At 37.8% G+C, this 15,904-nt stretch overlaps 1 protein-coding gene and 1 non-coding gene across 3 annotated transcripts; one reads left to right on the forward strand and one right to left on the reverse strand.

The window, feature by feature from the left end:
- Positions 1-2,375: 2,375 nt before the first annotated feature.
- On the reverse strand, positions 2,376-2,571 carry LOC149013198 (U2 spliceosomal RNA). The gene has a single exon (XR_016174169.1). It is a non-coding gene; the product is annotated as a U2 spliceosomal RNA (small nuclear RNA).
- Positions 2,572-11,629: 9,058 nt separating this feature from the next.
- On the forward strand, positions 11,630-15,202 carry LOC149013199 (putative purine permease 11). 2 transcript variants are annotated; one of them, XM_089158084.1, is made up of 2 exons: positions 11,630-12,053; positions 13,273-15,202. In XM_089158084.1, exons 1-2 carry the CDS (start codon positions 12,047-12,049, stop codon positions 14,370-14,372), a joined length of 1,107 nt encoding a protein of 368 aa, XP_089014210.1. In that variant the 5' UTR covers positions 11,630-12,046; the 3' UTR covers positions 14,373-15,202. The 2 variants fall into 2 exon arrangements, with proteins under 2 accessions (XP_089014210.1, XP_089014211.1); XM_089158085.1 differs by having other exon boundaries at positions 13,300-15,202.
- The last annotated feature ends 702 nt before the right edge of the window (positions 15,203-15,904 follow it).

Raw genomic sequence — 15,904 nt, forward strand, 5'->3', positions numbered from 1 at the left:
CCCAGCCCTTCAATAAAGAGCTTATGGGAAGAAGTTATTTATGGGGTAGCAAGTAGCCCTTTGTCAAGTTGGGAACTATAAGCGGAATCATGCATGATCAAAGAGAAATATACAGCGGGAGTCAGGCAATTACGATGCTGTGGAATTAAAATCCTTGACAGGAACCACCCGATTGAAAACAATTAGAAGTAGGTTTTGGTAGGGGTGCCTGGTGCGCCAGACCCACGGAGGCTCAAAACCCAGTGGAAGACATTATGCAGAGGATGCAATGTAGAAAGGTAGCTACTGATTGAATATGCTCAGGCAACATGTGTAATACAATTGGCTATTACAAAAACCAAGTGATGCGTCTAAAATCTGCTCAGTCTCTAGTTTTCCAGCAATTGTCTTGCAAAACAATGTTAGACGTGGTCCAACCATGGGGTCGGGAGGCCACCTCCGAAGGCTAAGTCAGTAATGGAGCTGATCACAGAGCTCTAAAGAGATATAGAGCTCGAACTGAATACGATAATCAAGCAAAACGATTCAGATACCTTCACTGTGCGTAGATTACTCATTTATATAGGTTTTACCTTTGATTCCCAATCGTTGGATCCGTTCGTGTTCCCTCTTGGTGACTGTTTGATCCTAGGGTTAACCCCTTTTTTCGGAGGTGAAGGTAGTTTCCTTTCAGGACACGATCCTTCACCCCGTATTAGTGGTAGTCATCGTGTTTAACACGATTGTCCACTCTTCATAGTAGTAACAGTCGTTTATAACTCAATCATGTATCCCGAATTCTTTGGGGTCACGTTCGTCTTCGGAACCGCATGGTTCCTTCTTTCTTATGTAATAACGATTCTACCAGATGTCTAAACCCGACCATGGTTGAGCTATATACCGGGGTTAAAGACCGATCCAAAGGTAGACTCGGTTCGTTACAAATTTTCTGGTATCAACATGTATAGGATGTCATATGAGGAGAAAGTAAATTAATGCAGCAAGTAATGTTTGGATACATTGCAAGATTTGATCAAGGCACTACTGAAGTATCTACAAACAAATCTGAGAAGATCTATTTCACAAAATTAAGCAAGAGACTAAATATTTGGAAACAATTTCAGAATTTTATCAAGCATTTTAACTACAAAACGTAGGCAAATTTTCGGTACTAGTCTATATTTGGATGGATTCTGAAATCTCATACCGAATTATGGTGCACTTCGTAATTATTAGTTATTCATGAAGCCAAAACTCAAAAGGCCATAATTTAGCTTTTTATTGAGAGGTAAAGGAAAACAAATTCTCTTCCACAAAATGATAAACTTAAGTCCAGTAGCTTTACGGAAAAAGGCCAGTGTCACATAAATTCCACTCATTTCTCACAGAAATTCAAACATTTAAAAGATAAAAAATAAGAAAGACAAGACTTCTTCAAATTGTAGATCTTAAATTTCAAAGAAATATTGGATTAAGGGTTCATGAAAGTATCTAAACACTGTGAGTGTTGGTTTCAACCAGAACAGCGTTATGGCTCATGGCTCATTTTAATTTCTGTAATTTGTGACAATAGTCTCTTGGTGTCTAATTCGCTCTTGGATTCTATTGACGATAAATTGATCTTTAGTGACAAAGACTAGTAGTGTAAACTAATTGCCCATGCAGCAATACCATTCGGCCACATATCTGGTGCAGAAACCTGAAAGCTTCACAACGAAATTGCCTGACCAAAAGCTTTCAAAAATCTAGAAATGGTAGGGCCGCGCGAACGCGTACCCCTGCTGCCACAAATTATGACGTACACCACAAATTATGTACGATTATGACGTACACCACAAATTATGACGTACACTCTCCCACTTGGGGAGATGTTAGGCGGGCACCCCTCCCAAGTGCAATGGAGCCTGATCGCCTTCGGAAACTAACCGATGTGGTACTAAAAAGAACAGTCTGAGATGTAACGCCTCCTTGTTTTTTCTCTTCTTTCCCAAATGGAGCTGGGCGTGTCATCAGGTACTGAAGTGTTCTGGTGTTGTGCTGAACTCGTCTGCTACTTTGTAGTTTACCAGAAAAGGAAGTGCTGCTCCTCTCTACTGGTAGGATTCACAATAACAGAAGTCATGTCCAAGACGGGGATCGTTCGATTTCAAAGGCACAAGTATAACAACTGGGCGAGAATATTACGGATTACGGCCTTCAGCACTGATCGTCGTTGCTTTCTATTGAACGTTTCTCTGATATCAATCTAGTCTAGCTTTAGGGCTTCGAAGTATAATGTAGATGGCATGGCATTGCCAAAACTGTCAACTCAAAGTAAATATATAATGCAAACGATAATCATTTAGACCTTATCGCTCCAAAATAAGAGATAAAACAACAGTTTAACTAAGAGTTAGTAGGGGTGCGCCAGGCCCGTGCAGTAGTGCAACGCATGGGCGACGCTTGAGGTCCCCAATAGCAAGCTACTGTGGTGGGCCCTCCCCCAAGAAAAATTAATTTAATATCATGTGGGTCGATGACCCACGTATCAGATATTAAACTGATAAGAACAGATACTACACTTGATCTTAGCCAAAAGGCCGAGAAAGGTATGCTTTATTCAGTATTTGCATTTTACTTTTATAGGTTTCATTGGCTCAGCCTATTGTATCCTTGGCAATGTGGGATTATTATATCCACCTTGTCCTTGCCACATTGGTTACCGTGTAGTGGGCCAGTTAGTATTCTCATGACTAAATTAAAAAGCTATCACAGGGGACTGGATACTAGACATTCTGAATTTCAGTATAGCCATTGGGTGCTGTTGGATAGTTGACTGGTAGTGGGATTATAAACTATTTCCATCTTCTCCTTGCAGCCAGGGAACGAAGCTCGGTTCGCCGCCCGGCGAAATGGCGAATAATTGCCGAGATCTCGGCGGCGAGAAGTTTTCAGTTCATTCGGGATTTCTTTCCCTTTCTCTCTTTCTTCTTCTTCTCCGGCAAAACAGATCAGATTGGTCTCTTTATCTCTCTCTCTTTCTTCATCTTCTTCTTCTTCTCCGGCAGAAATAGCAACGGAGCCTGCTACCACGACTCAAATAGTAGTAGAAAGAAGAAAAAAAAAAATCTGAAGTTTGGCCGGAAAATCGACGAGAAAATTGGAAGTTCCGCCAGAAAATCTTGGTTTCGTCGGAAAATCGATATTTTTGTTTCGCCCTCTGGTTCGGCGAAATTCGCCGAAATTTCTTTCCATGCTTGCAGCATTCAACATCCACAGAGGCTTAATAATACCATGATCTGTATACCATTTACAAAGAGAACAATCAGAATTATACTTAGTTGCCCTTTTCCCCAATAAGGCTGGTAGTGAGTTAAACATCCTTTTTTTTTTTTTTTTTTTTTTGGGGTATGAATAGTTAGACATCTGTTTGTCATCCATCAAATTATACAAAATTGTTCAAATGTTTCTTGTAGTGCTTGATTGATTAAATTTTGTTAATCTTTCCAAGAATTTAGTCCCACTCTTGTTTAAATGCTCATTGAGAGTTGGGTTTGTGTATTAATGCTATATTAGTGACTTGATTAAATCTTCCAGAGAATCCAACTATTTCTCGGTGCATGAGTTTCTGTTTCACATTCTGTAACTTTCCTGCAACATAATAAAACGTTTTAGTCATGCTCGGTTATATCAGACCTTGTGTAGGTGAAACTTCAACCAAAACTGCTTTGTAACATAGACAAATGAATTTATTTCTCAAGATGATGATCTGTTACTCCTTCCAGCATCCAATACTCGGGTTCACACCGTCATTTACACACAAACCCAAGACTAGGGATCCTAGTCTGGCCTTCTCAAACACTTCAATCAAGCAACCCATATCTGGCCTTCAGAATTCCTTCCTTCTTCCTTCATATTCTAGTCCATCCTTCAAAACACTGTTATAGGTAACAATAGATGACATGAACAATGACCACCAGTGTCTGAGAATCTAATTTTGACTTACACTTGGAGTCATTAGATAAGATTTCTTTCAAGATAGTATTGAAGAACTGTAAATGTCAGGACTTCAAATGAATATAAGTACTAGTGTCTCTGTTCTTCCATCCTGCAATGCACTACTGGTTGAAGCAAGAATGTTAAGATTGTAGGTTCCCCATATCACCTTTCTGTGCAAGTCATGGCATGAAGCCTCTTTGAGCCTTGAATGCTGGAAAAGAATACAGGATCGATCACCATCTTGCAGTGAACAACTGATTGAATATGCTCAGGGAACATGTCTATAGTACAATTGGTTATGACTAAAAGTCCAAAACCATGTATGGGATGTCATGGGGTTATATGGGTGGAAACAAAAAATCAATGCAGCAAGTAATATTTGCATACATGGCAAGATTTGGTCACGGCACTAATGAAGTATTTACAAACAAAACCAGATAAGTTTTATAGGTAACACAAAATTAAGCGAGAGCGTGGCAAAATATTTGAAAAAAAAATTCAGAATTTGATCAAGCATTGCATTTTAAGCACAAAACTTGAGCAAATCTTTGGTATTCGTCTACATTTTCATGAATTCTGAAATCGTCAAAGTCCAAGAAGATCTTGTGTTCATGTCTCTCTCCCTTGCCCCTCCCCTCTGCCCTGGGCCTGTGGGCCCCCGATCACCAAATACCAAACCTTGATGGTCAACACTTCCATGCTCACAAGAACCAGTACAAAGCTCATGTATAACAACTGCCCAACTCATTAGGACCTTCGAAGACATTTCAGAAGAAGCTGATCTAACGCCCATGTTCTAACCAGGGTATAAGTCTTCGACTTAACTAGTTCCACAGGTTCGAATCTCCGGCTCTCCATATATTTTCATTCTCAGAATCTATGAGCCCCTGCTCATTATAATTGGTTTGGTATAACTAAAAAAAGGTGTTGAATGAGAATCAAAATGAAAACTAGTGAAAAGCACTAAATACTTTTTAAGTGATCCCAAAGATACTAGAAGTCAAATTCAATACTTGATGCTTTTTTAGGCAGTTTTCGCATGATTTTCTTTTATTTTTACCTAAATAAATAGAAATGGTAGTATTTGGTACAATTAATAGAGTATCTTTCTATTTTAAAAGAGTCGAAAAAAATCAAAAGTTAAAACCTGGTCTCAACCTATTTTTTATTTTGTTATGGAAATCATTTTCTTCTATTTTTTGCGGTGGTTTTTAAAAAACATGTACCTTTAATGGGGCAGACTTGAATGATGTGCATTAAATGTGCATCACCTGTTGGTAGGACAATGCTACACATTAAATACGCAGTACTGAAGTTGAACCCCTCTTAATTACCTGTAAATGGATAGCTGAAATCCGCCTCCGAATTCGCATTTATATTCATTTAATGATGTCCGTATCTGAATTTTTTCTTACCAGGAAATATCTGAGTCCGTTAAGCAGTCGGATTCGGATAATTGCTCATCGGATCAGATAATATCCGAATAGAGTAAAGTATTCAATATTTTTTCTCTGAAAATGGATGATAATAGGATTTAGAAATCGGTAATCGGTAATTGGATAATCGAAAATAAAAATAATTATCCGGTTAGAATAAAGTATTAAACACTTTTTTCAAAAAATGGCTGACAATCGGATTTGGAAACCAGTAATTGGTAACCGGAAATTTTAAATAAAATATTAAAAAAAATGACAATCACCAATCAATAATCGAATAGTTTATCGGATCGGATTATTATATAAAGTTCCGGATTCGAATAAGGATGCCTTTTCTAAATTACATGAATCCAGAGATTTGAAATCTCTGGATTCATGAATCTGAGAATTATACATGTTTGGTTGTAAAAATTTCTAAATTCATGAAATCTAGAGATTCACCTTTTTACACTAAAAACGTGAATCTGTAGATTTATGGGTAAGGGGTGAAATCCAGAGATTTCAAAAAAGCTATACATTTGCACATTCACAAAAATCACGTCGATCAAATAGTTTTTTAGGATGAATCCACAGATTTCATTCTACAACCAAACATCTAATTTTATAAATTATAACTCCATAGATTTAAAATCTCTAGATATTTAAAATCTCTAGACTCATGTGGATTTGGAGTTGAATTTAGATAATGATTTGCTAATTAAATTTGGATTCGAATACTGATGTATCCAAGCCGAATCCATTCCGTTTACGGATCTACTCTTAGGCTGCGTTTGTTTTGTGGAATAAAGGTGGGGTGGGAAAAAAGGGGTGGGAAAATTCTTGAAAAATGTGTAAATTTCTTACTTTTCCTTTAAATCCTAAAATGATAGAGTGTTTGGTTGCTTGGGGTGGGAAAGTGGGAGACAAGGTTCCTTGAATCAAGGAACCTTGTCTGCTGATGTGGCAGTTCAACTTTCCCACCCCATGCTATTTTAAAACCCCACATATTTGATGGGATTTTGTGGGAAAGTTGGGAAAAGTAAAAAAGTGGGACCCACCCGATCACTTTTCCACAAAACCCTTTCCTTTCCTTTTCTTCTCCCTCACCCCACTACATGTGGGACCCATATGTTTTTTTTTTTCACCCCTTTTTTCCTACCCCACCTTTGCAAACAAACGCAGCCTTAATGTCTGAAGATCGATCATTGCTAGGCCACATAGGCCGTAGCATACTCTAGCGCATGTAGACTTCTAGCGTCAATCAGTCTTTGTCGTTCACAGAGATTATGTTTTAGTCCCACATTGATGAACCATAGGAGAAGGCAAGGAAGACGAGCCTATAAATAAAGGAAGGCCCACCCACGTGGCATTCCGTGCATGAATTTCTACTATTTCTGTCTTCTCCCGTGTACTCTTCTATTTTCCGTAACAGTTCATTCGGAAGAGGTGGTCCGGTGAGTTTTGCCATTTGGTTTGTTATGTGGAAATTAGTGTGGAACGTCGGAGTTCCGGTTGTTACGGGGAAGTATGAGTGGACCGTGGGAGTTTGGGTTGTTAAGTTGGAGTTTGGGTGTACTGTGATGGGAGTTCGGTTTAGAATTCGAGTGGACTTGAAGGGGAAAGAGCAAGAAGGGAAAAAGCTTAGGCCAATTGGTTTAGGGGCTTGTCTTTGTTAGGTGTCTATTGTGTTTCGTTAGCTGCCCTATTGTATTGGCATGGTAAAACATAGTTCATCATGGTGAAGGATTTGGTAAGTCATCTATATACTTGAGATAACGGGAAACTTTCTTTTCGTTTTGCTTTGTGGCTTTTTGTTGTCATCTACTGCTTTCACATGAGACAAACAGGTTGGTGGGATCATGAGAATGGTAGGTTTACTGTTTCATATAGTGAAGGTCTCTTCTGGGGTCGACTTTGAGATATCTTATGATTTGTCACAGAAACTTCCGTTGCAATTTTACTGAACAACCCAGCTATGAGTTATACAGGTCCAACGGCGGATCAGTATTCCCGTCTGCGATCACTAGTCTATTCTTTGTGGATCTACTTAAAACGAGAAATGGTTTATTTAATAGATGTTTGACTCACAAGTAATAGCCTGTGTGTTCTAAATCTATGGAAGCTAAGCAGAAGTGACCACCAACATAAAAGGGTGTTATATGTATATATTGTCCTTACGCATGGTACACTTGGTTTAGCCTTAGTTGGAAGACAGATTAGACCAGTAGCCATAAGGATACGGGGGGTTTTTGAGGAATTTCCAAATTCTATATCCAGTATAATCTTAAAACCTTTTTTTCCCAATCGCTTTTGTGATTCCTGTAGGTTTAACATGGTTGAAGAAACTAGTGTCACGGATGTTTTCTGCTTACACTTAGGGACGTACGACCCATCCATGTGATAGTGTAAATATGGTCCCACATCGTTCAGGGTAAAATGGCTGTGCCGACGTAACCTATAGCGAAATAGAAATATGGACTAAAGCAAGTCGGTCTCGGCTTGTTGGCTAAAAGATCAGGGAGAGTATCTGTCAAGATTTATTATTTGTATATAATGATAATCATTATTCAAAAATCCAACCACAAAAAAAGAGAAATGCCTTCATGGGGAATTAAAAATAATAGGAAACATTAAATCTAAATTTATTGATAAGGAAAAAGTATGAGTGGGCCACGATCACGCCATGTGTCCGGATACAAATCCATCAAATGAAAATGTAGGGATTCAAGTATGAATGTAATTTCTTTTTATTTTTTTACAAAATCTTACATAATCTTTGAAATTTCGAGAAAAATGTCCCTCACTGTGGGATGGACTTGATTTAAAGCTTTTGATTTCTCCTCCAAAGTCTTTCATGACCTTAAGGGAAAAGAAGGAAATAATGGAATTCATTTTGATTTGATTAAAGATCATTCTAGTTTAATGAACATCGAGCTTTAAGGTCTAAAGTTTGTTGCTGAGAGATTGATTCGTAGCTTTATTTTTTTCTTTTCGTGTGATTTATTGTCCGTCCAACTACCGCAAAAGGTTCACTAGTTGAGTTATAGTGTTCATAGCATTTTTATTTTGTTGGCTATAGGTGATGTGAAGCAATGAAGAAATTTTTTTTTTCGTGGAGAACAAACTACAAATTTTGTTTTTCCTTTCAAAGTGGTATTCATTTTTTCTTGTGAAATTAGTTCTAGTGATTTGGTGCATTGAAGTTCTTGTTTTTTGTGGCTATTTGTAATATATGTGGGACTTCAAGATTGACGAATGGAAGGAAGAGAGGAAGAAGAAAGCAGGAGATGTCGAAAAGCCTAATATTGAGTTCATCTGACTCAAGGAGATATCGAAAAGCCTAATATTGAGTTCATCTGACTCAAGTGAACACCAGGGACTTTTTTTTGTAAATTTTAAAAAATTAAGTGAGATTTTAAAAATATAAAAATTATATTTACACTTAAATCCATGAATTTTCATTCATAGTTGTTGGATTCGTATCCACGCAAGTCCCATAAGCATGGTAGCTAGCTGCTGGCAACACCTAAACCTATGATATACATTCTTATCGAATATCATGCAAAGTTACACACTTTTGGTATTTAGGCTCTTATCATCATTGGTCGAGCATATTGTTTTGCAAATACTCATTCTCAAAGAGAACGTTCAAATTTTTGGAGCAACACCCATAAACTCCTTTTTAAGTCTTCATCAAAAAGGAAGAAATTGACTGGATTTGAGGTTCATGAAACAGCATAAATCAATTTGGTATACCAAACAGCATCCAACAGAATGTACAGTTTAAATTATTGACAAAGGTTTACCAGCATACTTTTTTGGGCTAATGAGACTATCTAGCGTGACATTAAAGAGAACCTAGCTTTAAAAATGCGAACAGGAATTAAAGATAAGCAAAACTAAAATATGAATACTATATGGCCTTGTTGGTTAAGTGCCCTAGCTTTTGAAAAGAACGTATCCTTTTCATGGATTTTCCATCCAGTTACATTCTTTCTTGCATGTTCTTTCATTCGTTTTCTATGGATGGGTATTTAATATTCCTTTATTTCAACGAAAAAACAGTGTTCCCCTTTTTAATACCAATTGAAGGTTAAGAAATGTTTAGGGGTACATGATACCTTTAAGAGTCAATCATGATATATATTGGATTGGATTCTGTATGGTTGGATTTTAGAGTGTCATATGCTTCATTGTACAGGTACAATATTTTAATATAAGGCTGAAAAGGAAAATAAAAGTAGAGAACTTAGGATGTCAAAGAATAATTCTGACATATTTTTTTCCCTTACAGAATAGAAGAACGAGTGTTTGGTGCATGTTAAAAGGCTTTAATTTTTTTTTTTTTTGAATAAAAGGTGCGTATTATGCCAACGACAATAAATACGCGACGCGTGAAAGCCGTTGCGCTAACGCGCAATAGTTTGATTGCAACGTATAGTATTATATACTTAAAGTAGATTACAGACAATAGTAAACATGACCACTCCTATCATCGTGAACAATGTCACTCAGACGTGTGCCAAGTGTCTAACAAGCAAAGAAATCTCAGCATCTTCTTGGACATGGTTCGCCAAGAAGTCCGTTGCCGCATTAACCTCATGTAGGTTACGAACAAAAGCACAATTAACAAAGGCTTCGCAAAGGTCCCAAATGTATTTTAGAAGATCACGTACACACCAAAGCGCCGCATCAGGATTAGTAACTTGAGTAAGTTCCTGGGTGGAATCGCTCCTTACTTCCACCAATTGAAAACCCTTGTATATTGCAGTTTGCAGTCCCTTTGCCATGGCCTGTAGTTCCATTCGTAGCACATTATTGTCTTGGCAACTACTTGCAACTGCAAATAAAACTTTCCCATCTGAATCACGGCCAATTGCGCCATAGCCTCCATGGTTAGAGCGCATAGATCCATCACAATTAATGGCTATTCATCCATCTCAAGGCCTGGACTAGACTAAATGACATTCCTGCGGATGGAAGTAAACCAAGACACAAAAAATCGACGATGCTCTGCATTGTCCATGACTTGTCAATTGCTGCGATAACGATTCCGAGTGTCAAAGAAGATACGATGAAGTACCAGTTGTGTACGAACCTCTTCATTATTAAAGATGACATTGTTTCTAGCCTCCCAAATGCGGTAAGCAAAGGTAGTAAAACTGAACCTCCGGATTTGCAACATCATGGAGGTACCAGTGAAATGGGTTTGCAACCAATCTAGTTCTTCTTGCAAACTTTCAAATGGATCCCTGTGATAGTCGTTAAGGTGAAGGACTGCCTTCCAGATTTTTGCCAAAAATTCACAGCGTAAGAAGAGATGGGACTCTGTTTCTAGGTCGAATTACAGAGAGGGCAATTTGGATTATCTACAACTCCCCAGCGATGTAGATCTATTTGCGTCTGTAAGTGACTTTGAATAGCCAACCATGTACGAAATGAGAATCTTGGTTGGCAATTGGGAAACCAGACAATTGACATCTATGGGATGTTTGGAGAGGCTTCAATATTCTTTTTCTCTTAAAAGATGAACCAATGAGAAAGGTGGTTTGAAAAATGACTGTTGCAGAATATAAGTCAAGGAAACAAGGCTTGAAAAAATGGTCCTACGGTGAAAGCCTCTCGATACTACCTCCACCCCACCCTTGCTTGCAAATTCTTCCTCCTTGCTCTCTTACCTCGCATCATCAATCGAAAATTGGAATTTAAAAATTACACATAAATGACATCCCAATGTCCCATGTTCTCAAAAAAATCATAGTTAAATGCTTATATAAGCAAGTTCAATTTGTTCAAAAAGACAAAAATAACCTAAAATAAGAAAATCTTATGTTCGACTTGTGTCTTCATCTTCCTTTACCAGGTGCAACTTTTTCCTTTCTTGATTATACGTCCTCATAATTTGAAAGAATGATTTATGGGTAACATTTTTAAACTTAAGATGTACGAGTAATATGATAAATGGATAAATAAAAACTAACTAAAACTAACAATATTAATAAAGGAGGATTTAGCTGATAAATATAACTCAAGAGGTGACATTAGTATTCTTATGTGAATTTTTTAGTTGGATTTTTTAATCAATGTAGAGATTTATTTTAATCTTCATACTCTATCATTCTAACCTTATTAGGAATGATGTCATGGAAAGAAATATTATAGAATTAAATATTAAATTATTTTACTTTTGTGAAGCTACCTTCGTTCTAAAAAGAATTTGTCTTCCAGTTCCAAAATTTAAATGTGGAGAAGGATCAACGCATTTCTCATGCTGGTACAGTGCGGTTGGTTTACTATTTAAGGCGTTCCAGTCGATCCAAGTTTTGTTCTATAATTGGGGAGAACGTTCTCTGCGATTTAGCACCACAGTACTCTCTCTGGCTTTGGTTTCCCGCTATGTCATCACCCTGTTCTATATCAAAAGAAAATAGAGTGACAGAAGCAAAGGAGATTGGTTCTTCCTAGTCTTGTATGTGATTCAGTCTCAAGCAATCTGAAGAACCCTAATTCCTTAACAAGGTTCAACGGGTTTATCTGATTTCTAATGCGATACGGATTAACGGGAAGGAAGAAGGATAAAAAGGGTCACCTCTTGTCCTCCTCTCTTCTGCCTTCTCTGTCTCCTCTTCTTTCTTGTTCGCCGAACTCCAAGCTTTCAACCACTGCAAATCACCATGCCAGGTATTGCTTTCTTTCTCTCTCTGACCTTACCTCTTGTAATGATTCATGCCTTTTTGAATTCCTTCTGTGGTGAATTGCTGATTGCGGAATAATGAGAGAAGCTGAAACCCATTTGCGTTCACTTATCCTTTAGCAGTCGAAACGAAGGGATGATGAAACCAAAAGTGGGTTTTGAATTTGTTGGGTTTGCAGTGGGGTTTGAAATAGGCGCACTTTTCATCTTAAGCTATGGGTTGAAAACCCTTTTGAATCATTATAGAAGTAGACCCTCGACGAGGAGAAAAAGTAGGAAAGAGTGTTTATTTTCTCTCACCATCTGGTTGCTTTTCCAGTATAGACATAGGAACCTCACTATTTCGAATGATTGAGAAGTATTAAGAAATTGGGCTGTTACCGTTTTCCCATGAATCATAAATACTACTTTCCCCCAGCCTCTGATGTTCTTCCTCCAAGCGGTTTTGAAGAAAAACCTGTGATTCATTTCATTTGTCTTCAAGCTTCCAAGAACTCACCGTTAGAATAATTTCACTGTCCTTCTTGCAGGTTATTATTATAAATTTTTTATATTATCTTTCCTCATAGGAAACCAATAATTCAAGAGACCTTTATTAATCATATAATTTTGTTTTCCAAGTTCTAAATGAAAAGATATACTGGTTCCATTGACTTTTTTCCCTGTATCATTTTTATTCTTTACAGTGATTTATCTGTTAAATTGACTATCCTGTAAGCACATATAAAGGTCCTAACAGCTTTTCCATGATACAAAATCCCTAGGTTTACAGTACTGAATGGTCTACTAAATTGTTTACAATTGTGAAAATCTGAACACTGATTTGGGTAGAAAATTACTACTAAGCTTGTGGCTTGCAGTGGGCTTCTTGGACAATCAGATGCTTTTTTTTTCCTTGTGAAATTTTTTCTATAATATTGAGTCTAGAAGGAATGCAACAACTGTGTCATTGAGAATACAAAAGTGTAAACCTGTTGAACATACTTTAATCTGCACTCCAGGTGTTTTTCCCCGTCATGCTTTATTACTCAGTTCATCAATCGAGGATTTTCAATAACTTTAGCAACTGATCTCCATCTCAGTCTCTGCGTTGCATATATATTTTTTTTAATTTCTAAAATTGTATTGTTGTGGTGATCTTTTCAAACCCAGTTGCATTTCCAACATACTAATTTATTTTAGTGTTGTCTTTTTTTCTGGTACAAGATATTCATGAACCAAATTTTCTCACAGACAGAAGAGCCACTGGTCAATCATCACCCAGTCTGAGGGGCTGGTACTGGTGGATTTTGGTGTCAATAAATATTTTCTTCCTTATTGTTGGTCAAACTACTGCCGTTCTTCTTGGGAGGTTCTATTATGATCAGGGAGGAAATAGTAAATGGATGGCAACGCTTGTCCAAACTGTAGCATTTCCCATACTCTTTATTCCACTCTTCATCCTCTCCTACCAGGAATCTTCTACCACCCCCAAAACAATCATCTCTAGTCGACCTTCTGTTACCGCTATCATCTTTGTCTATGTCTCACTTGGGATTCTCCTAGCTGCTGACAACATGATGTACTCATATGGGCTCTTATATCTCTCTGCCTCAACTTATTCCCTCATATGTGCATCCCAATTGGCATTTAATGCAGTATCTGCCTTCCTCATCAATTCTCAAAAATTCACTCCTTTAATACTCAATTCTGTTGTTATCCTTACTTTATCTTCTGCCCTCATTGGGTTGCGTTCTGATTCCGCAGAACCTGCTGGAGTCTCTAGAGGGAAGTACATATTGAGCTTCCTGTGCACCCTTGGTGCATCAGCCGTTTACTCCTTACTGCTTTCACTCATGCAGCTTTCCTTCCAAAAGGTTCTGAAAAGTGAGCATTTTACTGTGGTATTGGAAATGCAGATCTACACTTCGGTTGTTGCCACATGTGCTTGCATTGTAGGCCTCTTTGCCAGTGGTGAATGGAAGAGCTTGAAAGGAGAGATGGATGCGTTTGGTAAGGGGAGATTATCTTATGTGATGACATTAGTTTGGACGGCAGTTTCTTGGCAAGTGTCCTCTGTTGGTGTTGTGGGGTTGATTTTTATGTTATCTTCACTTTTCTCCAATGTAATTAGTACCTTGGCTTTGGCTCTTGGTCCAGTTGCTGCTGTTTTGTTTTTCCATGACAAGATGGATGGGGTGAAAGTTGTGGCAATGTTGATGGCTTTTTGGGGTTTTGCTTCTTATTTGTATCAGCAATACCTTGATGATTCTAAGCAGAAGGATGAAGTTCTGAATGAGACTACTTTAGAGAGGCGACTCGTTTGAATGAAATTTGTGTCAAACAGGGAGGGGAAGTATTCTTGCAAATTATTTGATGGTTAATATATTCTCTCCTTTTTTTCTCTCCCAAATTGTTGCATGACATGTATTGGACCATTGATCCATCCTCATTTGTTTGTTTTGTGTTTATCAGAGTTTGGCATTAATGTCTCTTAGAATAGGGTACTTTTAGCTCACTGATTGCTAATTTTATCTTTTAAATACGAATTGTGGCTTATAGTTGAACTTAGTGCTCTGTACTTTCCTGTAGCGATAGAACACAAACTCCACTATGACTTGGTTTAAAATCTAACTGAAGCAGTCCTTCCAATCTGAGCCTATTAAGCACTCTCTATTTGTTGTGGTGATAGAATTGAAACTTCAATATGACTTGGTCTTAAAATGAACAAAAGCCCTCTCGCGACACTGAGGCAAGCACTCTCATGATGCTGTGAACATTATGCTTCAATGCATTAATTTGTTCTGTATGGGATATATCTGCAAGTTTGGTATCAGTTAATTATGGCCTTTTGAAACCCAACCTTCCATTGCATAGCAGAGCTATATAAACTAATAAGTTCCTGTTCATGATCTCTTGTGATGAAGAGGGTTCTAGTTTGTATGGAACACAACAGCATAGCCTTGTCCCAACCTAATGGAATCAGCTACTTGGATTCTTAAGGGGACAAGCAACAATTTTCTATTTGATGTTTTCTAATAGAAAGTAATTAATTTTTTGTTAGGGAAAGAGAGGGAACCAGAGGAATACGGCAGGACGACCATAGGACGAGGCACCCTAAGTTGCGAGTTTTACAGAAGCCTGAGGCAGGAAAGAAAGTGGCCTTTTTCTGGTTTTTGTTTGGGGGGGGGGGGTTGCTGTTTCTTGCATTGATGAATGTGATCCTCCCTTTGAAATTTTGTAGGGACAAGGCTTTCCAGATGAGATGTATATATCTCCAAGGTCCACCTGTAGAAATATGCAACCAAAAGAGCATGACATTGAAGTGCCCCTCAATGATTGAAGGCCTTGAATTACTGCCATAAATTCACCAGTTGTAGAGCTGCTTACTCTGGCCTCTGTTCAGAGCCCGGCAGAAGGAAAATGCTACAATGTTGTGCTTTTGCAAGTCTTAAGCTGTACTTGTTTGTTTTCCAAGTAATATGCAGTTTTTTCATGCTTTTGCTCTCTACTGAACTGCTGTGTCCATCGCCATTCTGTCTCTGATGGAAGCTGCTTATCTAAATATTATAGTGTTCCCTCTTATTCACTTTTGTTGTTCCTTAACTCAATGGGGAACCCAAGTGAAACTGAAATTAAATGCCATGTTATTCAAAAGACCTATCTACTTTCTGCTTATCCATATATTACACTGTTGTAGATTCCTACATCATTGCATCGAAAAATCTTTCAAATTTATGGTCAGTATCATTTCTTATCTAGTTATATCACTGATCATATGTTAATAGTTTAAGAGAATAATAACATGGTCCCCCACCAAGTCTTCAACAAAATTTCAACAATTGAAGGTTTTTTTACC

The sequence above is a fragment of the Hakea prostrata genome, chromosome 6, assembly GCF_041222555.1.
Source record: "Hakea prostrata isolate BN-2017 chromosome 6, UWA_Hpros_2, whole genome shotgun sequence".
Lineage (NCBI taxonomy): Eukaryota > Viridiplantae > Streptophyta > Magnoliopsida > Proteales > Proteaceae > Hakea > Hakea prostrata.